This window comes from Capsicum annuum, unplaced genomic scaffold (genome assembly GCF_002878395.1).
Source record: "Capsicum annuum cultivar UCD-10X-F1 unplaced genomic scaffold, UCD10Xv1.1 ctg3705, whole genome shotgun sequence".
Lineage (NCBI taxonomy): Eukaryota > Viridiplantae > Streptophyta > Magnoliopsida > Solanales > Solanaceae > Capsicum > Capsicum annuum.
The window spans coordinates 59,816-84,690 of NW_025844076.1; the positions used below are offsets into that span (position 1 = coordinate 59,816).

General features: G+C 34.6%; 2 protein-coding genes across 2 annotated transcripts; both read left to right on the forward strand.

Annotated features, from left to right (window-relative positions):
- Positions 1–5,885: 5,885 nt before the first annotated feature.
- Positions 5,886–6,906, forward strand: LOC107874948 (protein FANTASTIC FOUR 3-like). The gene has a single exon (XM_016721639.2). The coding sequence runs from the start codon at positions 6,034–6,036 to the stop codon at positions 6,847–6,849; it is 816 nt and encodes a 271-aa protein (XP_016577125.2). The 5' UTR covers positions 5,886–6,033; the 3' UTR covers positions 6,850–6,906.
- Positions 6,907–13,275: 6,369 nt separating this feature from the next.
- LOC107874132 (5'-nucleotidase SurE-like) lies at positions 13,276–20,085 on the forward strand (the record flags this gene model as incomplete). The annotated part of the gene is made up of 7 exons (XM_047403271.1): positions 13,276–13,359; positions 17,715–17,758; positions 18,160–18,267; positions 18,326–18,479; positions 18,860–19,042; positions 19,583–19,830; positions 19,989–20,085. Coding segments are annotated over 6 exons (819 nt in total), but the record flags the coding sequence as incomplete, so codon positions are not given.
- Positions 20,086–24,875: the final 4,790 nt, after the last annotated feature.

Genomic DNA, 24,875 nt, shown 5'->3' on the forward strand with positions numbered 1-24,875 from the left:
GGGTACTACAGCACACCTATTTAATTCCTCACACTTCATTCTCCCCTTGTCTTATAAAGTTGATGAATTGGTTGACCAAACTTTCTTTGATTCAAATGGTTGTGCACAAATATGTTAATCCTACACCAGAAATTTCTTCTTCTCTCTCAACTAAAATATCAGTTGTGTACGATGGATTTTCCAAGCTTGATAATCAATCACATGCAGCATAAGTTTTCTAAGAAATAAAAAGGGATATGAGCTCCCTTTTAGTTCCTAATTGCTTTTTTTTAGATTTCTTAGTCCTAGTTTAGGTTGACTTAGAAAACAACAATAGATGTTCTTTCACAGATGAATCATGTTGCTCTACCAGTTTCAATAAGGAGGGCTAACACACAAAAAATTAAAAAAAAATAATTTGGCCAAAAAAAAATACCTGAACTTGAAGCTGCACAAGACAGTCATGAAGTGGAATAAGTGGTCCTTCAGGCTTAGATCATAACTTTGAAGCTTGACCTTGATTAAGTGAGGGATGAAAATATTGAAGTCATTCATCAATTGACACAGTTGATATCACCTGTTCCTTCTTTCCCTTCATCATTTGTATCCTTAGCCATGTCCCACTTTTATATCATATTTTTTTTATTAATGCTCAATTGTTTTGCTTTGTTCAGTACTAGCTTAGGTTAATATGGAACATGCTCTGTCAGTTAAATGGAATAGTTATCTTTGCTAAATTGACTTATTTTTGTTCTCTTTAACACATTACTATGTTGGCTAGAGTCTTTGTCTAATTATTTTGTTGATAGCCCCAGTAGCCATGGATAACATAACAAATTACTTTGGCTAGTATATTATTGCATTGAAATGGTTTTTCGATGATGCCAAAAGGAGGAATATAATAGGTTTGTTTCAATATTTATAACCCATTGACTAACTTATTTCATTCTAGTATTTTATACTTTAGTGCCTACTGGTGAAGATGGTTGAATGCACAAGACAAGAGATTTTTCATCATCAAAAAGAGGGAATTTGTTGGGTACTATGTAGTTTTGATAATTGAAAAACTGACACATGAATGAAACATGTTACTTGAGTTGGTCCACGCATAGGAAAGCAAATTTTCAGTTTCACTGATAGATGCAGACAAGATTGCTTAAAGACAAGAACGAATAAGCAAGCCTAATTCTTATATACTCAAGCTACTGATCATGTGGGGATTATAACAAGGTGAATTTGATTCAAACACTTAATGATAAGGGAAAACAATTTGAGTTGAAAAAGGAGTCCTACGTGAAGAAGGAGTTTCACTTCTGAATATATCTTGAAGAGTCCTATGTGTGGGAGGAGAAAGATTCTGATAAATAAACATTTGCTGATTTAAAAGAGTTGGAGTTTCACTACAACACTAAGGGAAAAAGAGTTGGAATTAAAGAAAGAGTCTCACTTGAAGTAGAACTCTAGGAAATGAGAGTTCTAATTAAAGGAGGAGTTTGAAATAAAAAATGACTCTTTGAAGAGCTATGCTTAAATAGAAGATGCATCAGTCAGAATAATTCACGCACTTACAAAGTAAAAAAGCACAATCGACAGATTGACTTCACGAAGTGCTACTCAATCATTAAAGAAACACATTGAAGAACCTGGTCCTAAGTATAAAATCCAGGTAAGAGTTTTAGCTTTGATTTTTAGAGTTGTTCATTGTTTTTGAGCTATTGATGTAATATTAGTTTTAGTGTGTTATAAACTGAATTAGGAGATAGTCTTCGAGTTGGGGAAAACTCAGAGACTTTGAGAACGCATACCTTGGGAGATGTGTGAGTAGTTAGGAATTAGAGTTTATAATTCCTAGTTGTTGAGTCAAAGAAATTAGAGTTTATAATTCCTAGTTGTTGAGTCAAAGGAATTAGAGTTTATAATTCCTAGTTGTTGAGTTATAGGGATTAGAGTTTATAATTCCTATTTGTTGGTTACAAGAGTTTTGTAATCAGTCGTTGTTGAGGCTCAGAGTTATTTAGTGAAGTTGGGGTTAAATCCTGTAGAGGTGCAGGTCGTGGTTTTTTACACCTTTTGAGCCAGATGTTTTCCACGTAAAAATTATTGTGTTCTTTACTTTCTGTTTTACTGCTTCCTTGGAACACGTCAGTGGAACACGTCAGACAACCTGTTCCATCTATAAGCAACAGTTAGGCAAAAATAACATTCAAATTCTTAACAATTCCACTTGAATTTCACTACTTCACTTCTATGAAATTTCTTTTACTTAGTTTCGCTAACTAAAACTTATTGACTTTACTTATTTAGACTGTACGATGTATAGGATTTGTTAAAATGGATCCATTTTCTATCTAAAACTTTTGTACGCTTAAGGCTCATCTGAGACAATTAAAATTTAATATGGAAAGATCTCAGTCATCAATCCCTCCTCACAAGGGTGAAGGAAGAGCGTTGCCTATTAATTTGATTATATTGAGTGACTTTGATTCAAGTTTTATATATATATATATATATATATATATATAACCTAATGACCGACAAAATGGCTTATTAAGAAAAGAAAGAGTAACCATCCAATCCAACCCATATTTACACTTTGTTAGGATGGTGGTTTGCCATGGTTTCATAATATACGATACTGCATGGTATGGTATGGTATTGTACTGTACTATATAGTATTATACAATATTTGGATGTACTGTATCATTCAGTTCTATTGAATAATAGTTTTATTGCTTGGTTTGACGGTATGGTACTATATCGTAACTAATCAGTTTACTAAAATGCCCTTGATTATTATAAATGTTAAATTTATCAATAATTATTAATAAAATAATTTTCTTCCTACTAATCTGTCACAAATTATGCCATATAAATATATTAAGTTGTTAAATCCATATAAATTTTAAAAAATTCAATACAAGAGTAGATCAAAATAAATATCATCGAATTCATTTTTTATAGTAACAAATTTCATTTTCTTTTGATGTTTTGAAACGTAAGCACCAACGACAAGTACAAGTTTGAATGCATTTTTTTTTATGCTACTGGTGTGTTCGGTATGGAATACAAAAAAATAATTATAGAAAAAATAGTTGTTTCTTACTTATTTTCTAAGTTGCTCGGACTCTCCAAAAATGTTGCAGTACCCATGTTGGATCCTTCAAAAATTCATGATTTGGGAGGATCCGACACACACCTGAAGACATTTTTGAAGAGTCCGAGCAACTTAGCTTATTTTCTTATGTTCGTTACTCAAATAGAAAATATTTTCTAAAAATATATGTATTTAACACAAAACAATGAGAACGAATAGAATAAGAGGGTGGAGTATGAAAGATTATGAATTTTTTGTTAAAAAAATATTTGGGGGTGGGTTAGTGGAGTGGGGGATCGATGGTAGGGATAGGGGTGGGGCAAGAATTTTTTTGGTTTTTGTAAAAAATAAATTAAAAAATATTCTTTTTTATGGGTGGGTGCATGAGGGGAGGGGCTGGTTAGAGGTGGTGGTGGGTTTAAAAAAATTTAATTTTTTTTAAATAATAGTTCGGGAGAGGGGCTGGTAAGTGGTGGTGGAGGGAGAGGGGTGGGGTAAGAAAAAGTTTTGAATTTTTTTAAGAAAATAATTTTTTAAAAAAATTGGAGTGAGGTTTGGTAAGGGGTGATGTCGGATTCAGGGCGGGGGATGTGATAAGAAATTTTTTTAAAATTTTCTAAAAATGAAATTTAAAAGATACTTTTTCGAGGCGAGGCTGGGAGAGGGAGGAGGAGGGGGTGGCTCGTGGGGTGGGGGGAGGGATAGGAGGTGAAGTTAAATAATATAGGTTAAAGGGTAAAATAAAAATATATAATACTCCAATAAAGACATAATTGGAAAAAAATAACCAAATCATGAGATAACTATGGTTACCCAACCATGAAATTAAACTATATTATACTATACATTTGAAAAAACAATCAAAACAAACCTGATTCTCTTATTAACCATATTATATCTTAAAAAACCATCATCCAAACAGTGTTGATGGTTTGGATAAGTGACCATTTAAAAAGGATCAAATGCGGATATTGTCCATTAAAAATGAATATTCACACATATTTCTCCATTTATTATTTTTTACGAGTTCTTATTTTTGAAAGTCTAAAACTTATTTTGACTTTAGTTTGTATTCTTCTCACTTGACTATTTCAGAGCTCATGGGTAATTCGAAATAATGAGTATTTCATATTATCCGTTGGCTAACTATTTTAATCTGTGTTAAATATGGGTGAATCAAATTAATATTTTATTTATTTTTATTTTACTCATTTCTAATTTGCTCGTATTCAATTTACTACTCCGGGTGAAAGGATTAAAATCTAGAACTCATATGCGCGCTTTAAAGGTCCGGCTTTGGCTCCTCACCACGTTCCTTGGTGGTGCTTTCAAGAAATTTCAAACAGCGTGGCCTATGATGTTTGGTGATACATAGACATGAAACACCGATTTTGACTGTGAACAAGTCTGAATCATGCATGAAGGAATGACCCTTTTTCTTATTTAATGTACTAGTAGTATATCTTAAAAACCAAAAGTTGTTGAAGAGCTGTTTTTCTGTTCAAAAATACACATGGAAGAATCTTTTTTTTTTTTTTTAATTACTGGTTGTTTAATTTGGTAAAATAGGAAAAATACAAATTATAAGTGGCTTAGTTTGGGAGTAAATGCTAACATTCATGCATCATTAGTAGTAACAAAAACATATGACTCATTTGGACATTCTCATCAAGAACATCTCTCTCCACATTTGGTTGTTCGAAGGAAAAAAAACATTTCCGGCAGAAAAATACTCAATTTCGATTTCCTTTTTTCTTCTTCTTATTATAATTAATGAAATACAGTGTTTCAAAATAAAAATCATTATAAAAAAAATTATTTCAATATAAATGTCATTTTATAAATTTAAGACAAAATGTAGTATGATTTTCCACTTATACCCTAGTATTAAAGAACTGTTTTTTTTTAATATATTGTGCCCGATGCTTATGAAAAATTAATATAAATAATGATAATTTAGTAAATTATACCTTCTACTTTTCATTCGTTTTTACCTGTAACTATTTTTCTAATTGAATTTCTATTCTTACTTGTCAATTTTGACATATTAAGAAAATATGAAAGAAATTTTTCTATTTTACCCTTAGCATTAACTGTTTATTTTTCAAATCATTTTCAAGACATACTACTCTAAATATCAATTAATAGAGATAGTCTGGTAAAATAGCCATATCAATAACTATTTTCTTAATTAGTGTGTCGTGTCAAAATATGACAAGAAAAAGAGAACGGATGGAATACTTATTATTCTGGTTGTCCCAAATTATATGTCACCTTAAGAATTTCTAGACTCAAACAGGAGTCTTTTTGACTGAAACTTGTTCATGGATCTTTTAAATTATCAATTATTTTAACTTATACTACCGTTTACATAGTTTTCAGATATATAAATTTTATTTTAAAAAATTAATAAATTTCATTCTCGAATTTATGATCTTTCATGCTCGAATTTATTATCAAAATTAAACTAACTCTTGAAATTGGAACTGTGTCATACAAATTGAACTAAGAGGTATTACTCTTTTAAGGTACCTTAAATAAGTTATGGTGACACTTATTTCGCAACGGAGGGAGATGTACACAGGATTATTTTTATTCATTTGAAAATTATTTTTTCTATTTTATGGGCATGGCATCAACAACAGTTGTACAATTCAAGTGGTGCAAATAAAGCCCCCACCCCACCGCACCTCCCCATGTCCCCCACCCCCAAACACCCCATGCACACAGCCATGGGCACTTCTGAGCACTACAAATTCTGACCGAACCCCTCATTTGTAACTCGTTCAATTTTCTGTCTCCTTTCCTTTCTTGCTTATACTCCACAAAAGGAAAGAACAAGAAAATTAAACTCCCTAACAAAATTCATATTTAACATTCTTCGTCTTCAAGAATTCAACAAAATTTCAACATTTTTTCCTCTTTAGATACTCTCTCACAATCATCAAGTATTATTCAACATGTCAACTATAGTGTATCAAGATTTCAAGTCCTGTTCTGAGTCCAATATCATTGAAACAACTACCCTTAAGCTCAAAGTACCAACCCCAACTACTATAGTAGAAACTATTACTCCTACTTATGAAAAATGTTGGAGTTCCCTTCGAAATCTCTCCACTATTTCAAATTTGAACTCCAACGAAAAGGAGAACTCTTATGTTCAACCTTCATCCAAGAAGCTTAGTGAAAAAAGCCTTGCACTATGTACCGAAAACTTGGGAAGTGAAACGGGAACTGATCAATGCATAGACAGCAACATTTTCTCATTTTCGTCACACGAGTCAAAGACAGCGCAATTAGCCTTATCTGTACAAGTCGAGTCAAATTACAATAAGGTGATGACTTATAACAGTACTGAAATCATCCGAGAATTTCCACCTCCCTTGACAACGTTAAGAGGATCGAATGCTATACAAGTTCGGCCACATAGAGAAGGCGGTAGATTAGTCATCAAAGCCGCTGAGGCCACGAAAGTGCATCCCTGCTTTCATGCTGAAAGAAGTAATGGCAGGCTAAGACTCTGTTTATTAAATGATGGATGCTCAGCTTTTGAGAATGAAATTAACAATGAGGAAGAAGAAGAAGAACGAGAGGATGAAGAGGAGGAAGAAGAAAATGGCATGCACATGAAACGGGACATGGATGGAAATAGTTATGATGCTGAGGCTGAAATTGGAATAGTGAATTGTCAAAGGATACGTAGGTGCAAGGAGGGAAGGCAGGGCAATAAGACATTTTGTGATTGGAGGAACCCTTTATGGGTGGCTACTTCTTAAAGTGTTATTTCTGAAATACTTCATTTTCTCACCTCCAAAAATTTGGCATCTTACGTCCCTCTCTATCTAATGTTATTTTCTTCCATTTCATTTTATTTGATTTCTATACTAAAAATAAATATTTAATTTTACTTATTAAGAGAGTTTTATTATTTTTTTTTCATATAAGTCTTAGTATCAAATAATTACATAAAGTAGTAATCAAATTTAGAGTTTCTAAATATTATTAAGAGAAAGTGTTCTATTTCCACCTTGAACTATACGCGAAAAGGCTGAGATACACCCGAACTTTAGGAGGGTCCTATTACCCCTGGACTATTAAAACTGTATTTTTGACAATCTTAGAGTCTACGTGGCACAACACAGTGACGGGTCCACATAGGCACACGTGTTTTCCACGTATGTGCCACGTAGGCACTAAGATTGTCAAAAATATGATTTTAATTAGTCCAGGGAAGTAATAGGACCCTCCTAAAGTTCGGGTGTGCCTCAACCTTTTCGCGTATAGTTCAAGTTGGAAATAGAGCACTTTTCCTATTATTAATAAGATAAGTTTGGTAAAGTACGTTTCTAATTAAAGCTTTTCTAACAAGTGTGACATATCGAAATGACCTGGTAATATGAATGGAAAGAGTATTAGATATATAAACTTGGCCCTATGAACTTGTGAATGGTAGTTATTATCGTTACTTTTTAACATGGTGCCCCCAAAGGTTCTCACAAGTTCCCATAAAATTACTTTTACCTCATAGTTTAGAGATAAAGAAATGAGAAACCAAAGTGCAATGAGATCGAGGCTAAATCAATGGCAGAATCAAAGTGCAGAATCTAAGGGATCACATCTGTAACTGTTATCCACATAAAAGTGGGAATAATCTGATAATCTGTACCTACGTTGGCTACATAGTTCTGTGGAAGATAGGTCATGCTAATTCCATACTTCCCGCTTGTTACTAAATACCAACTCTTTTAATCTGCGCTCATTCTGTTGGAAATCCACTTTAAAACTAGCAAAAGAGTTTATTAAGGAAAAGGCATTGTTTCCACCTCAAACTATACCCGAAAAGTCGAAGCCACACCTAAACTATACTAGTGACTTATTACACACCTAAACTATAAAAAATTGAAACTATTTATACCCTGTCAGGCTACCACCACTTGCATGTGGTGTAGTGTTTTACACGCGCTGCCACATCAGCACCACGTCAGTAAAAAGTATCACTTGTTAATAGTTAAGGTGTGTAATATGTCACTTATATAGTTTAGGTGTGGATTTGACTTTTCGACTATAGTTTGGGGTGGAAACGATGTCTTTTCCCTTAATGTTTTAAGCCGTTTACTTTTGTTATTTAATAGGCTGGACGCGCCTAAAATAAGTGTAACATACGCGCCTTAGAATAAGAGTCACAGGGAGCTAATAATATCACTTTTATATAGTTAAGGTGTGTAATAAGTCACTTAAATAATTTAGGTGTGGCTTAGACTTTTCTTGTATAGTATGGGGTGGAAATGATGCCTTTTTCCGAGTTTATTATAAAACCAATTATGCATTTATCTTAAACAATCTGTAGTAAAGCTATTCTGAGTTTCTGAAATCTGTAATAATTTTGTAAAGTGGATTCTAAAACTTATCTGAGGATCAAAAGATCAAAGCTTTATTGAGAATCTGTAAATAATCTGATCATAAGATGCTTAAAGCATCATCTTTCTTAAAATATCAACATATAAACTTGGGCTTAGTAGCCCATGTATCAAGTTCATGTCAAAACATCATTATAATCATGCTTGATAATGAAAACAATGATAATTCATCTCAAAATATGGAAATTACTGCAATATGCATGAAAATATGAAGGTAAACATGCAATTCAACTTCTAAAATTACTTGAAAACTCATAATCTTGTAATTAACAATAATGGGTATGAACCTTAATTCAAATCTCATGTATAATCATTTAAAATCATATGAATTTGATATAAAAACTTGGTTTTGGGAACAAGGATGAAAGAGGATCCTGGTTCATAAACCCCACATACCTTGATTGATGATTAGATGAAGAAACTTGAATTATTGATTCTTATTTGAGTTTTTGAAGATGAGTTCTTGATTATCTTGTCTTGGGAATCCTCAATTTAGAATTTTGTTGGAGAAACAATGGTGGAATTTATTTTCTTGGAGAATAAGCTTTGGAGATCTAGGGTTTTTATTTGAGGAAAAATTGACGAATAATGAGTATAAAGTGCTTAGAATGAGTTTAATCTCATGTTTTGGACGGATTGGGGGTTTGGGAATTGACCATAATACCCCCTTTTTAATTTTATTCAAAATTGGAATAGAAAATTTTTTATGATTTGGCAGGCCATCGCGATGCTCCACTATCATGGTGGCTCACTGAAAAATAATGTGTGGAGACTAGAAGTACTCTGCGGCGCGCCACCATCATGGTATTATATTGGAATGCCATTTTGGCCACCAATGTGACGCGGTAAGATCACGTTGGTCTATTGGAATGTGAAAAATGATAAATCGTACTCCACCATGATGCGAGCTAATCATAATGGTCCACTAGAATTGACAATTATGAAATTATCCTTCACCTCGATGCGGTGACTGCCCAGTTGGCACACTGCTTTACTAAAACTGCCTTAACTTCTTAACCGAGTGTCGAATTTGGACGAAATTGATATCGATGGAAAGATTATTTAGTTTCCCATATAATGAAAGGTCTAAATTTGGAAAATTTCACATGCATAAGAAAATATTCATTTTTAAGCTAATCTTTGACATTCTAGGAGCGAAATTAAGCTAGAAAAAGTACGAGGTATTACAGTAATGTGAGTAAGTGTATATGTATTATGTGTGTTTGTAAATATTATAAGAGTTCAGTGTGTATGTGTTCCTCTCTCTCAACTTTGCTCCACCCTATAGGTGTGTGTGTATTCTGTGGAGAAGAAAAGAAAATGGAGTCCCCCCCCCCCCCCTTTTGATGATGAATTTTTGTATATAGATTGGTAGTACATTCTGTTAAGGAAAAAAAGTAGGAAAATGTGAGTGGGGTAAGGGGTCTAGGGGTATAGGAGGTAAGGGGTTGGGTATTAGGGTAGTAAGATGGGTAGGAGTGTGAGTGGTTAGGATAAGGTGAGGTGGTTAAATTTGATTGGGGAGGGTGTTAATTTGTTGGGAATTTTATTATTTTTGTCCTTTTGTGAAGGGATCATCACGTCGGGGTAAGGTATATGGTAAGGCGAGGGTGAATGGTGAAAGTTCACTTTTATAAGGGACAAATTACATGTCTATAGTAGGTATATAATTATTCGTGTAGTTTAGGATCTAAAGTAAGTTATGATGACAAATTGAGGGGGGAAATGATGTATTTTTCTTTTAAAAGGAAAAACAAAAGTATTTTATAATTTTTATTTGTTTATAAGAACAGAGAATGGAAGTGGCGGAATCAAGAACAATAAGAGAAAACCAAGAACAAGATACAAAACAAGCACGGGCAGCAACACAAAGAATTTGAGAATAAGATGATAAGACATAAACACACAAATGCAATAAGATAAAGGGATTGATAAGATGAAATAAGAAGTTAGGAAGAAAGAAGAACCAAACCATGTATTAAATGATAAGACCCTTAAACTCACAACAACAAACACCAATCTTCTTACGGTGACCGCTAAGAGAATCTACTCTACTTTTCAACCACCGTTTCTAAGCAAAGATCAATAATGTCTTTTCCAAGCCCTACACTAATGTCTTTTTCAAGCCCTACACTAAGGGTGTTACACTCTCAAAGAGAGAAGAAGTCTTTCATATATTCATAATTCAAAACCTAAAGAGAAAAGACCAAAAAGAGACTATATATAGCGTTATTAGATAATGAAAGACAAAATGACTACAATACCCTTAATGAGGTAGGGCGGCCATAGAGTGTTACTTGGACAAGGCTAAGTGACCAAAATTACCTTAATGAAGGTCCTAAAATCTTGATTCCTCAATCTTCAATGCTCCAAGCAATCTTCCACAAACGGGATTGCTCTTTGGTGTACTCAAATCTGCCCCTCCATGTAGGATCCCATGTCCTCAATGCGACCAAAGCTTGATGCCCCACATACTAATTTCGAATGATGTCATCAAAATATAAGATGACCATTTGACCCATATTATCCTTTCCTTCTTGAAAAGAATTCGACCTTGAATCCAAACCTTGCCAAATCGAAGAAAGGACAAACACATACAAACTCCTCATGGCAAGAGGGTTAGGGTTAGTACGACAAATCATCTCAGCATGCCAAGGTTGGACATATCTAAAATATAACCAAGAATCCTTTGAACTAATTACTAAATGCTCAATGAAAATGGACAAAGGATTTGGTTACGAAATCACTAAGAGATAAGGAACCTATGAGGCTCTTCATGGCATTACTCGGTCCAAAAGGTAGAATTAGGATCTTATGATCCACAAGACACAATTGTCTTTTTATATCTTCAAGAGATCACACCAAGGGTGGTGATTTAATTGGTTCTAAATTCCACAAGATCCATGTAGCACTATTACTTACACACGTGGACTTACCAACAAATTTCCTACCTCTACATAAAATAAATCTAAAACTAGTATGGATGTCATCATAAGAAAAGAGGTAGTATAGAAAGGAATCAAATGTAGAGACATACACAGATGAAGAAAAACCAATTAAGCACATATACTTTCCTTCTTGCAAACAAATAAATAACTCGGCTCCAAAAATTGATATTCACGTAACTCAAACAAAAGTGTGTCAAGCAAGGATGAGCATTTATAAATATTACCCTAAGGAGTCAATGATACCTTTGCCCTTGGGTTTTCAAGAAGGACTATACATTCCTTACCCTTAATAGTACTCTCATATTTCAAAAAGAGATTTTCATCTTTAGGAGGAATGTTGTCACACCATAGTGGATTAGCATATCAGTTATAGACTTCAAGGCAATCTATACCATCATTTTCTGCACTAGGTTCCTTAGGAGTGTGTATATCATCTTCAAACAAGACATTATACCTAAAAAAAGCATGATCTATTTCACGGGCAGATTTGGAACAAGAAAGTTCTTCACTCTCTATAAGATCAATATCAAATTTCAAAGAGGTTTTAAGTACAAGATTATTCCAAGAATAACTCTGGGGTTCACTCCCATTTTGTTGACCAAAATTTTCAAGTACTTCACTCACTGGTGTTCTATTAATCATATCACACACATACTCAAGTGGTGGACAATTTTCACAAATAAGTTAATCAACACCAATTACACAAGATGATGTACTTTCGTTTAACATATAGGCTTCAACACTAGGTGGACATAAATTGATCTTACAAGAAGAGTCAATTTGGTCATTAATGGGATCAACTAGTATATCCACACTCACAACACGTACATCATCAACAAGAGGTAAAGAATCATTAGACTTACAAGTAAGTAAGCTACTACTCATAATCAATGGGCTACTAGCCACACAATTCTCATTCACATGCACAAAAGTGTAAGAGTTATCTATTTTACCTTGAAGTTCTTGAGTAGACTCTCCTTTACCGTGTTGTGAAGGTCCTCCACAAGCTTGGATAGCAACTTCACTTTGGCATTGCTCTCCTTTACTTGCCATGTCGGTACCTACATAAATGTCCTTAGAAATAGAAGGACAAACAATATTAGCTCGGTTTGGTGGCAATCCCCTCACTTCTCTCCACACAACTTCTTTTTTTTTCCACTCTCAGATTACCACCTTGCACATCCTTACTCCTCTCAATATTGTCCCTTATCATCACTCAGATTGGAGTAGGCGAGCACTTCTCTTTGTGGCCCAAACAAAATGTATGTTGGGGCAAGCTGGGGATGTAGTGGGATTGGGATTAGGTGAGGTATGTAATTTTGGGAGTGGGAGGACACATTGTAGTTTTTTTTTTCTAATTTCATTTAGAAAATTATTTTTCTATCAAACGGGTTGAAGTGGAGATTGAAATAGGCTCATTTGAACCTAATTTTAAAATGATTGAGACTTAATGGGTTAAGATTTTACCCATACTAAATTATCTTGAACTCAACCCATTAAATATTGAGTGGGTTGGATGAATCAACTCAATTTGAATTCATTTTGACACCTCCTAAGAATGAAAATTCTCTTGCTTTACTCTACCAAAAGGGAAAAAAGGGGGGAACAACGATACTAATCTTGAACTTATTGGACGAAACACGGGGATAGATATCTTTTCTTTTTTCTGGTGTAGGAAAGGAAATTGACATATTTCTATTTTCTTTTCTCTGCATATTTTACTGGTTGAAAGTATGACTGCTGATTACTCAAAATAATACTACTTGCTCAGCATTTTTTTTAGGCTACTCTCATAAGTCATAACCAATTTTCATAATGCTCTCTTCCTCATACTCTTATTGCTTTTATTTTGACAAGAACCTCAGCAGATTCCACTTCCATTGGGCTCTCCAAAATGCTCTTCCCCTTTGTACCTGATCTGGTAGAATTTGATACTAATGCTTAACAAGTTATTCCGCCGCCCTATGATAGAGTCATATAGCACTTGGGGTGTGTTTGGTATGGGGGAAAACATTTTCCGAATAATATTTTCTTATTTTCTCATGTATGATTGGATAAAACTTTTGGAAAACATATTCCGTAGGAAGACACGTTCTTTAAACAAGAGGAAAATGACTTCCTCAATGGAAGTAGGGAAAACAAGTCCACTAGATTTTTTATGTGTACTGTATCCTCCCACCTACCCAAGCCCTAAACCCCTACCCCTTCACCGTTCCATACCGCCACCCCAAGGTCCCACGCTCTACTCCCTCCAACCTTTCTTTTTTGTTTTTTTGCTAGATTACATTTAAATGCTCTGATATTACATTACTTTTTCTATACTTACCAAACACTAGAAAATAAGTAAAAAATCAACTTATTTTTCAAGAAAACATTTTTCATGGAAAATTTTCCTTCATACCAAACACCCTTTTAGCTTCAGCGGTCACATATATGTTCATAGGAAGTCTCTATATAACAGAGAAAGCTCACTTTAGTTAAATGTAAAATTACTTTTACACATCAAAAACAAAATATTAAAATTTGCTTTTGGTTCTTGCTTCCTTTTTCCTTGAAATGACAAGTGAAATCTCGCAAGTTCATTTTATTTCCTTTTTTGGGGTTCACAAGGTTGAGGGATTTTAATGTTTAATTGCTAAAAAAATTGTTTTGAATCCTTCCGTACTACCTAGATTCAACACTCGTTGCTCAGCCTATTTGTGGGTGTGTAGTGAATAAGAAAAATATTTTTTAAAAAAGAACTGGTCACTGACACTTCTTTTCCTCATTTAATATCCTAATTTTTCAAAAGGATGAATAAGTTTTACTGCTTTGCAGCTAAATTAAAGGAGATACTATTTTTCCTGCCAATTATGGTTTCACTAGTAAGTCTTACTTAGACATAAGAAAAGGTGAATGCAAAAATACTTTTTATAAGTGTTAGGATCGAAAATCCTGGATAGTGCGGAATTAAACAAAGTAATCGATTGAAGACGATAACAAAGACGATAATAGCGATAGGTTGAGAAAAATAAAGGAGACACAAATTTAACGTGGTTTGGTCAACTTGACCTATGTCCACAACCAAAAGGAGGAGCAACTTTACGAAACACCAACGGAACAAAAAAGAGTACAAAGATACAAAAGAGAGTACAAAATTAGAGTAATTAAATACTCTAATAGCCCAAATACCCAAAAGAATAACCTCACAAAGATCACTCCAAAGAAGAGGATCACTCAAAGTATTTCCCAACACATCTCTCTTACAAATACTCTCTATAAAGAAGAAAACAAACACAACTAAATCTTCTTCAAATGTTGGTGTTCTTCTCTAAATGGTATTTTCGAAAAAGGGTGGAAATGCCTCTATTTATAGGCACAAAGCAAACCTACGTTGATGTCATCAATGACATCAACATACTACTTTGCCAACCAAATTTGACAAGAAAACAACTTGCATGCAATGTTGGACTAGCCAACCAAATTTGACAAGAAACAAATTGCATGCAATGTTGGACTAGCCAACCAAATTTGACAAAGCCAACAAATGATCTTGCAAATGCTTGGTAGCAACTTTGTTTGACCAAGTGTGAACCCAAGAAACAAAAAAAAGGCCACATTACAAATTTCCACCTTGGCCTGAGTTTGTTTAATATAGTAAATTTGCTCCACCTTCTTCACAAAGCCTTAAAGGACTTTCAAAATTCCATGACGTCAGAATCAGATGAGTCTCCATCTAAAATTGAACCAGTAACAACACATGTAATAGTAGATCCCAACAGTGTGTACAGCGTCCCAGACTTGCGTGCCTTCATAACCACAAGACCACCTCGAGAGACTTCAAGAACTCCACCTTCACCTATGTATTTGCACCCAAAAGATTCTAGAGTGCCCAAAGAGATGAGATTTTTCTTCAACTCAGGGACACATCTAACATTTCTGAGAGTTCTTACAATACCATCATGCATTTTAATTCAGACGGTACTTGTTCCAACAATTTTTCAAGAAACATTGTTGCCTACCAAGACAACTCCTCCTTCAACAGGATCATATGTAGAAAACAAGTCCTTGTTAGGACACATATGAAATGAACAAGCCGAATCTAAAATCCACTCATTGTTAGAACAAAAAATATTTTCAGTTACTAAAAATATTGCTCCTTCAATCTCATCAGCAGCAACACTTGTTTCAGCGGTGTCAGAATCCCCATGCTCATTTTTCTTTACTTTTTCCTTGTTTTGCAACTTAGGACAATTAAACTTGATGTGGACTTTTTTATGACAGTAATAACACACTAAATTACTAAATCTAGACTTTTCATTAGATCTACTCCTGACAAATAAATCGGACGCCTGATTTCCACTACCTTCCCCGGTAATATCTCTATCTATCTGATCTTTAGATTTTAGCATAGATTTGATTTTTCTATAAGAGATAGTTTCTTTCCCATAAAGTATAGTATCTCTAAAATCTTAAAGGAATGGGGTAGGGAACATATTAGCAAAACAACTTGATCTTCTTCCTCAACCTTAACATCTATATTACTTAAATCCATAAGAATGGAATCAAAGGCATCAAGATGTGACAGTAGGGAAGTATTTTCATCTATACGAATTGTATAGAGTTTTTGCTTCAGGTAGAGTCTATTCTCTACCATCCTTTTCATATACAGGCTTTTCAACTTTTCCTATATGCCTTTGGCAGTGGTTTTCGAAGCTACTTCACGTAATACATCATCAGAGAGATTTAGTATAATACTAGATCTCGCCTTTTTATCAAGGCTATCAAACTCCTCGTCTGTCATTTTTTCTGAAATTTTCTCCTTTCCTTGCAGTGCCATATTTGAACCATCTTGAACTAGGATAGCTTCCATTTTCAACTGCCACATACCAAAGTTTGCACTTCGGTCAAATTTTTCAACATAAATCTTTGTAATTGTCATGGTGACTACTAAGATAAAATCAGGATTAACCTCTCTCTGATACCAATTTGTTAGGATCAAAAATCCCGGATAGTGCGGAATTAAACAAAGTAATCGATTGAAGATGATAATAAAGATGATAATAGCGATGAGTTGAGAAAAATAAAGGAGACACAAATTTAACGTGGTTCGGTCAACTTGACCTACGTCCACAACCAAAAGGAGGAGCAACTTTACTAAACACCAACGGAACAAAAAAGAGTACAAAGATACAAAAGAGAGTACAAAATTAGAGTAATTAAATACTCTAATAGCTCAAATACCCAAAAGAATAACCTCACAAAGATCACTCCAAAGAAGAGGTTCACTCAAAGTATTTCCCAACACAACTCTCTTACAAATACTCTCTAAAAAGAAGAAAACAAACACAACTAAATCTTCTTCAAATGTTGGTGTTCTTCTCTAAATGGTATTTTCCAAAGAGGGTGGAAATGCCTCTATTTATAGGCACAAGAAAAACCTACGTTGATGTCATCAATGACATCAACACACTACTTTGCCAACCAAATTTGACAAGAAAACAACTTGCATGCAATGTTGGACTAGCCAACCAAATTTGACAAGAAACAAATTGCATGCAATGTTGGACTAGCCAACCAAATTTGACAAAGCCAACAAATGATCTTGCAAGTGCTTGGTAGCAACTTTGTTTGACCAAGTGTGAATCCAAGAAACAAACAAAAGGCCAAATTACAATAAGGTTAAACCATGAAAAGATCAAAGATAACTGCCGAACATACACAATGATGCATCTAATATGGGTGAACTATCTCCCTTTTGGGATGATACTCCGTGAATAAATCATGAGCAAGGTCCAATGGGAGACAATATTTGTGTATGTAATTTGGTGCTCTTTAGCTATATAGACTTCTTTCTGATACTTCTGATAGCTGGCTAACAATTCATTTGCTGTTAGTTTTTTTTTCTAGATAACCATGGTGTTCGGGCCAGTTTGCGCGCGCCTCGACTAATTCCACGGGATACCTACCACCTCCCACCAGCAACTGGTACCAGGTAACTTTGTCCACCAAGACTAGAACAGATGAAAAGAAATCATCTAGTGTTGTCTCTGTTGGGAAATGAACCTGAGACCTCATGATGCTCAACCCAACTTCATTGAACCACTAAACCACACCCTTGGGTGCTTTCCTATTAGGGTTTTCTGTTGGGCCTATTTCTGATGCTTAATGTCGTGCCATGCTGTAGATGTCTAAATAGTTTGCATTGGAGCTTTTCCTAGAGGCTACATGTGTGCTAAAGCCTACTATATATCATCTCATTAAACTATGTGTACTCATATCAATTCATGCTTGCAGGTTGTCAGAGGTATAAATATGGGTGGCAATTGCGGTTATCACATGTTAGTAAAACTTCTGTATCTAGCCTTTAGATCCTTCTGCATGTTGTAATCAGTCATTACCTCTTGTTCTAATTTTCAACGTTTTTAATTCAGCCATTACGACTCAATTTAAACCATCTTTCTTTGAACGAAGTATCACATTTTTAATCATGCACCTCCCATGGGTCCATGAGACCATAAAGCACAGTACCGACAACACTTAGTGATGTGTGTTGAAAGTGCTAGACAAGACCTTCATCTCGAAGGTCTAAGGCCTTGCTTCCTCGCGAATTCTTGTTTTAGATTTCCTGATGATCCTAATTGAAAGTCACAGACTAGCCTTTTTTATATTATAGTAATACTAGGGGCTACTTAATGTTGATGGCTACTTAATGCTGATGGATCCATTGTTGGTGATGCAGTGTTTACTCAGGGACAGTGGCTGGTGCACTAGAGGCTTTCTTCCATGGTGTTCCTTCTCTCTCATTGTCATATGAATGGTATAGTACATCATGTTATCCTGTCTTTCGGTTAACGCAAAGTCAAGTTACTTTTTTATTCTTCTTCAATTTGGTTTGTGAACTTTAGGGTTCGTGGAAAAAGCAAGGTTGATGATTTCGTATTGGCAGCTGAAGCTTGCATGCCAATCATTACAGCTAAATTGGCTGAGATCAAGAATAATACTTATCCTCAAAGTTGCTTTCTTAACATAGATGTACCAGCCGATGTTGCCAATCGCCAGGTAAATTGAACAATAACTTTGTACCTTTGCCATCATGCCATGCACATAAAATTTGGAGAGAAGTAATATGAGATTATTTCAAAATATTAAAAGGAGTATAAACGATCTTTTGATTTACCTTATCAAAACAACATCTTTTGATTTCATCATTATTTGATGTAACGAGAAATATCCTTATATAGAGATGACTCAGAAAGCTTGATAGATGTCTTTAGTTAAGTCATTTAATCTTGTGGTTGATAGTGAAGGTTTCTACGAGGAAATATGCTACTCTGCTGGATCCTGTAATCCTAAGATGGATGGAGTTAAGTTTTGTTGTTATTGTTGCCAAAGTAGGTATGCTATTGACTAGGAAAAGATATTGATTGTTATACTGATAGGGTTATCGCCTGACCAAGCAAGGCAAGAGTGTTTACAAAATGGGATGGAGACAAGTTACCTCAGAAGCACAAGGAGGAAAAATGTTATCCACAATGACAATGGATTCATCAGCTGGTAAAGAAGCTTGTGTAGAGGAGAGCACCTTAAGCACACAACAAGAACACCTATTGTTTAAGAGAGAAGTAATTATCTCTTTCTCTATCTGATACTTATTTGTTAGATGTTTCGATTATGCTATCACATGAATGCATTTCTTCCCCTGAGCAAGAGGTCAACAAAGAAAAATCCTTTGATGAACAGAACAGGTTGCTAATATACCTAACACATTTGTATAGGAAAGTTTATTTTTGATATTTTTTTTGTTTGAAAAACTTATTGATGTAAATATTCATAGGTTCTGGCATCTCATTTAATTTCAGTTCAGCGTTACTTCCATTCCAATGAGATGGCTGTCTGGGGGAGTTCTCTATTATTTATTCTTGTTTTGCAATAATAATTGTTTCGGTGCCTAATCCACAAGTGACAAGACAATTACATTAGTATAAATTTCAAGCCCTTAAGCAAGTCATCTACTTGGCGTTAAATTTTCATATTATTCTGGATTCCTTCATTGTAATTGTCTTTGTACATGTTATTTTTTTGGGTACTTTGTGCATGTTATTCTTTTTGGTAAAGGGTCTGCCCATAGTTACTAAATTTATTGTATGCCTATCCTTTCCCAGGTCAGGGAAGCACCAGTGGATGATGACGATGGGGATTACTTTTTCCTTCAACAAGCTAAGGATATGTATGTAGAAATTAGTTACTTGATGACTCTCGCTAGTGGCTCATCATTAACATGTTCCTTACCCTTCATTACAATTACTGTTACACGCCTTGGAGCCTTATCTCCTCCACCTATGGATGATTTGGAATTCTTCAAAGGATGGCTACCTGGTGTTCATGAGCGTATCTCTTCTTCTTCTTAATGGTATCTTTTGCTCTATTGACTTAAAAGTCCTACGTATGTTCAGTATGATATGCATGGTGCCTAAACGAGCTGTTTCAACTGGACACTTTTAGTTATTATTGAGGTTTGAGATAACTGGCATCATTCGTCAGTTCTTGATAATTTTGTTGTTCTTTCAGAATAAGGTGCTCTGCAATCGGATATCAGAGCACTTGCAGCTGATAAGTCCTTAAATCACGGAAGTTTTGCAAATGCATTCCATTCTTCTCTCTATCATATCCTTCGTCCTTCACCAGTTCAATGCTGATTCTTGTGCAATTGCATCAATTTCTCCAAATTTATGTGACCACATTGAACTAGTTAAGCCATTTCTCTTCCTAGATGCCATTTGAAGTATGGGACAAGGATCACGTTAACTGCAATAATTTAGCAGGGCCTAGCTTAAAGATTTTGGACATTCAGTGCACATGAGCATGGCCAGCACCATCTTCTCATTCTCAGCAATGGGAATTCTCGGATCAAAAATTATTTCAAGTTAAAAAAAAATAAAATAGAAGATGAATTTAGAGTTGATTGGTCAAGCTATTGAAATCGCCTGATTTCATTGTGCAGAAAGTAAAACCAAAGTGATGGAGGATCTGATTTCACCTTGAAAATCATATGCATGTGGAGATGAACAACGCTCTAGTGGATAAAGTCCCACCATAGATCAAATTGGTTGGACTCAATTAACATTGGAAAAAGTAGCATGGCTAGTGGGAAAAACATGAAAGAAGGACGACGAAGCTTGTTAGAATGATGGATCAACTTGAGAATTTGACCTAAAACTCCATGGGAGAACCCTTGGAAAAGATGAGCTACTAAGAGAAATTGAAGGAAGAATCTAGAAGATAGTGAAATGCGGAAAATGATAACTGCCTTCATTTGCTCATCTACATAGTATATATATACATGGATACAAGAAACGAAAATATCTAGAAAATATCTCCTATGTAGATGATTGTCTTCATTTGCTCATCTACATAGTGGTCTGTTTCTTTGATTCGACCCATTGAGATTGTCCCCCATTAACGCTATGTAACCACTTATAGAATTTCTTGAATCAGAACATGATGTCTAGTTTGAATCACAGAATACTCTGATTTTACAGTCCCAATTTTTCGACAAGAAGATTCCTCAAGTTACATTACTTTTTAGATATCTCAATACATGAAATATAGCTTTGAAGTGTATTTTCTTGGTATTTGTAGGAACTGACTGAGGTGCTAAACATATAAGTAATATCCACCCTAGTATGAGTGAAAAAGTTTAGCTTTCCGTTGAGTTTTCTGTAATAAGTTGGATCAGCAAGCACTGTTCCTTCAGTGGAGCTCAGTTTCATACTGCAAGAAAGGGGTACATTAGTTGTGTTGTAGTTCATGCAATCAAATTCTTTGATCAAACCAGCAATAATTTTTTATTGTTTGATCACCACCCCATTGTCCTTATAGAGAATATCTCATCCTAGGAAATAATGAAGCCTACCTTGGTCCTTGATCCTAAACTGATCATACAAAAATGTCTTCAATGATTCTATCTCTTTTGTATCCGTTCCAGTCAGTATTATGTCATCAACATACACGGAAACAAATATTGCATACTCCATCCTTCGTATGAAATAGTGAATAGTCACTATTTGAGTGTATGTAACCCCTTAAATGTAATGCTACATTAAACTTTTCATACCACTGTCTACTGGCCTATTTTAGTCTATACAAGGACTTCCTCAACTTGTAGACTAGTTTATTCTCACTTACTTCCAGTCTTGTGGAATAACCATGTAAACTTTCTTATAGAGATCTCCATGGAGGAAAGCATTGTTTACATAAAGTTGGTACAGATGCCAACCTTTTTCAATTACCAAACCAATCAAGGATTTCGTTGCGGTCATCTTGACCATTGGTGAGAAATTTTTCTGTAGTCAACTCCTATCCTGTTGAGTGTAGCCTTTCACTACCACTCTGGCCTTAAACCTTTTCGTAGAACCATCAGCCTTGTGCTTGATTTTATATACCCATTTCTACCCTATGACTTTCTTAGATATAGGTAAAGACACTAGATCCAAGGTGTTATTTGTATATAGAGCCTCAAACTCCAATGCCATGATTGATTGTTGTTATATCTTGTTTGATGATGAGTAGCTTACTACAAGGGACCAGGTTTGTTTGATGATGAGTAGCTTACTACAAGGAACCAGGTCTTTGGATCTTCAAGGCTAAAGTACAGCTGGCACGCGCCTGCACAGTTTTTTCATCTGGTGTAACAAACTACGCAGGTTTTTCTTGTACTATTTAGGACACCCGGTCCAATTGCATTTTTAACCCTAATTATTGCTCTGCTATATAAGGTAAAGGATGCTTCTTAATTGATAGTTTTTGCAAAAATCAGAATCAAAGAAATTAAGAGAGGCAAAAACCTAATCCAACTTCATTGCTCAAGTATAGCTCAAGTACTTATTTCTTATGCACAGAATGAGTGAGTGTTCTTGAGTTGAGTCGTGAATTGTAACTGTATTACTTATGTTTTAAGAGTAATGTTTCTTTGCTTTGTTCAGAGTTCTTAGATAGAGTTGCCTGAGCTTGAAACTAGTTAGAGTTAATGAGTCTTGAGGGAGTCTTGGCAGAGTTGTCAAGGTGAGGTTGTAGTAGAGCTACTACAAGCAGGAGGAGCCTAGAGTTAGGTTCAAGTATAAATCTATAATTAAGAGGTTGATTATAGTAAACTTTTGAAGAGCTTGTGAGGGCAAGCCATTATTTTTCGTCCCTTGAGCAAGGAGGTTTCCACGTTAAATCCTATGTTCTTTAAGTTTCCTGCACTATTTATGTTCCTGGTTAATTTATTACTCTCTCTGGCCCATTTTACCCATCCCAAATTGGGATGGCACAACTATTAAGAAAAATAATAAATAACATGACTAGTTTACCATTGTACCCCTATTAAATGATGTTTGCATTTAAATATAAAGAAAAAGTAATTAAGGCAAAGGGTAAAACATGGAAAAAAATTGTCTATCTTGATAAGTAAAAAAATACAAGTAAAATGGAATACCAGATTAGGAAATTTGGGACGGATAAAATGGGACGGAGGGAGTATTTTATTGCTTGTGACTGATTTTGAGGGACCTGGTCCCTCACTATGTGGTGCAACCCCCAAGGTTTCAACAATTAGTATCAGAGTAAGTTCACTCTAAAAGGTTCACACCTAGAGTGTTTTAGTTATCATGGATGCTTAATGGTACACCCATATTACACCTCTCTTAAGAGACAGTAAGCTTCGTCGCCAAATATATAACCCAACTAGGTTGGGTTCGAATCCCACAGGGAATATGGTGTTAATCAAGGCTATTTGTGATTTAACTGACTAATAGCTAGTAGTTTCCTTTAATTGGGGGTTTTATTAGTCAATCAATTGTTATTTTTACTTTGTTTTGGTAACTCAAAGTCAATATTTCAATGTTTCAAATCAACGATATAATAAAACTAGAGTTGTGGTCATTCTGAGTATTGGTGCTTATTGGATAATAGTTGCATCGTTAGATTTTCATGACATGTGGGAAACAACAGAGTATCATTATCGATAGTACAAATTACCATTATCGATAGTTGATCCAAGCGTCTTTAAACCTACTTAGATACCAGATTTTCTAATTCTTTCAAACTTAGGAAAATCTCCTAATCACGCTGATTTTATCTCGAATTGATTAATATTGTTATAGTATTAATCATTAGATGTAAGTTAGTCTTTCTAAACCCTCTTTGATAATTCACTTTCTTTAATTCATTTCCCAGTTCAAGCAAACAAACTTAAGGCTAGATCTATTATTTTCAAGCAACAGAAAACATTCATTACAAAAGAATTATCAAGATGTTCACTCAGTCAATCGAATCTTAGCCAACTATTAAACCAATAAAATAAAACTCATAGATCCTACAACTCTAGTTATGGGATTTAGTTCCTCATAAGATAGAAAGAGATAGTATAGATTAAATCCATAATTTAGAAGTAATTAACTTACAAAAGATGGAATTGAGGATTGTTCTCCTTCAAGTTCAAACAAGAATCGTAAAAACTAAACCAATAATTCAAAAATTGAATTCAAACTTAAGAGATCAAACTGTAAAAGTTGTTGTTTTTGAGTAAGTTCACAATACCAATGAAAACCTAAGATTTTTCTATAAATACTCAAGATCTTCCGGATTTGAATTTCAAACTCCATCTTTTCCACCCCATAGCTGACGAGCTTTTGTGACGGCTTATCAGACAGTTGACGACTTATTAGACAAGTCGTCAATAGCTCTTTCCAATCCTTGCTTACTGCCTACAACTAATGACTTCCACTGACGATCTATCAGCAAGTTGACGACTAATCAGACAAGTCGTCAACAACTCTTCCCAGCTATTGTACATTACCTATAGGTGAAGGCCTCCCCTGACGACTTATCAGATAGTTGACGACTTATCAGACAAGTCGTTAACTAAAATCTTTAAAACCTAGCTTCATATCTACTTCACCAAAAATCATCCTTCTTGACGTAGTTTTCATAGGTTTTCATGCATCTAGACTCCCTGCAAAACCACATGAAATATAATAAAAAACAACAATAGTTACTTAAGAACTTACAATTATTTCGAGATAAAAGCCTTAAATGTGCTAACACAAAGCTAGCACATCAGTACCCTCAACTTAAAACACTTGCTTGTCCTAAAAAACCTAACACAGTATTATGTACACAACAAAAGCATCAATGTAAAGAGTATCCTTTGTTTCCTTTATTTTGTACCTATTAAGAAACATGTGATCTTTTTTTTTCTGCCAAGCGACATCAAGATTCCATACACATCTTCAAAGTTCAAACAAACAAGCCATGACTTAAACTTAGAGTATTCAATCAAATATTTAGCAACTTCCACTACCATTCACGTTCCCTCACACAGAAGAAATTAGTTCCTAAATCCACATATTTCTTTTAGCAACCATACAATAAAGCTCTCGCTCTCAGAACAAAGGTTCAAATTGTGAACCTACA

What these genes read in the sequence shown, in the direction of transcription:
- LOC107874948 (XM_016721639.2), top strand. Translation starts at nt 6,034, where the DNA reads ATGTCAACTATAGTGTATCAAGATTTCAAGTCCTGTTCTGAGTCCAAT.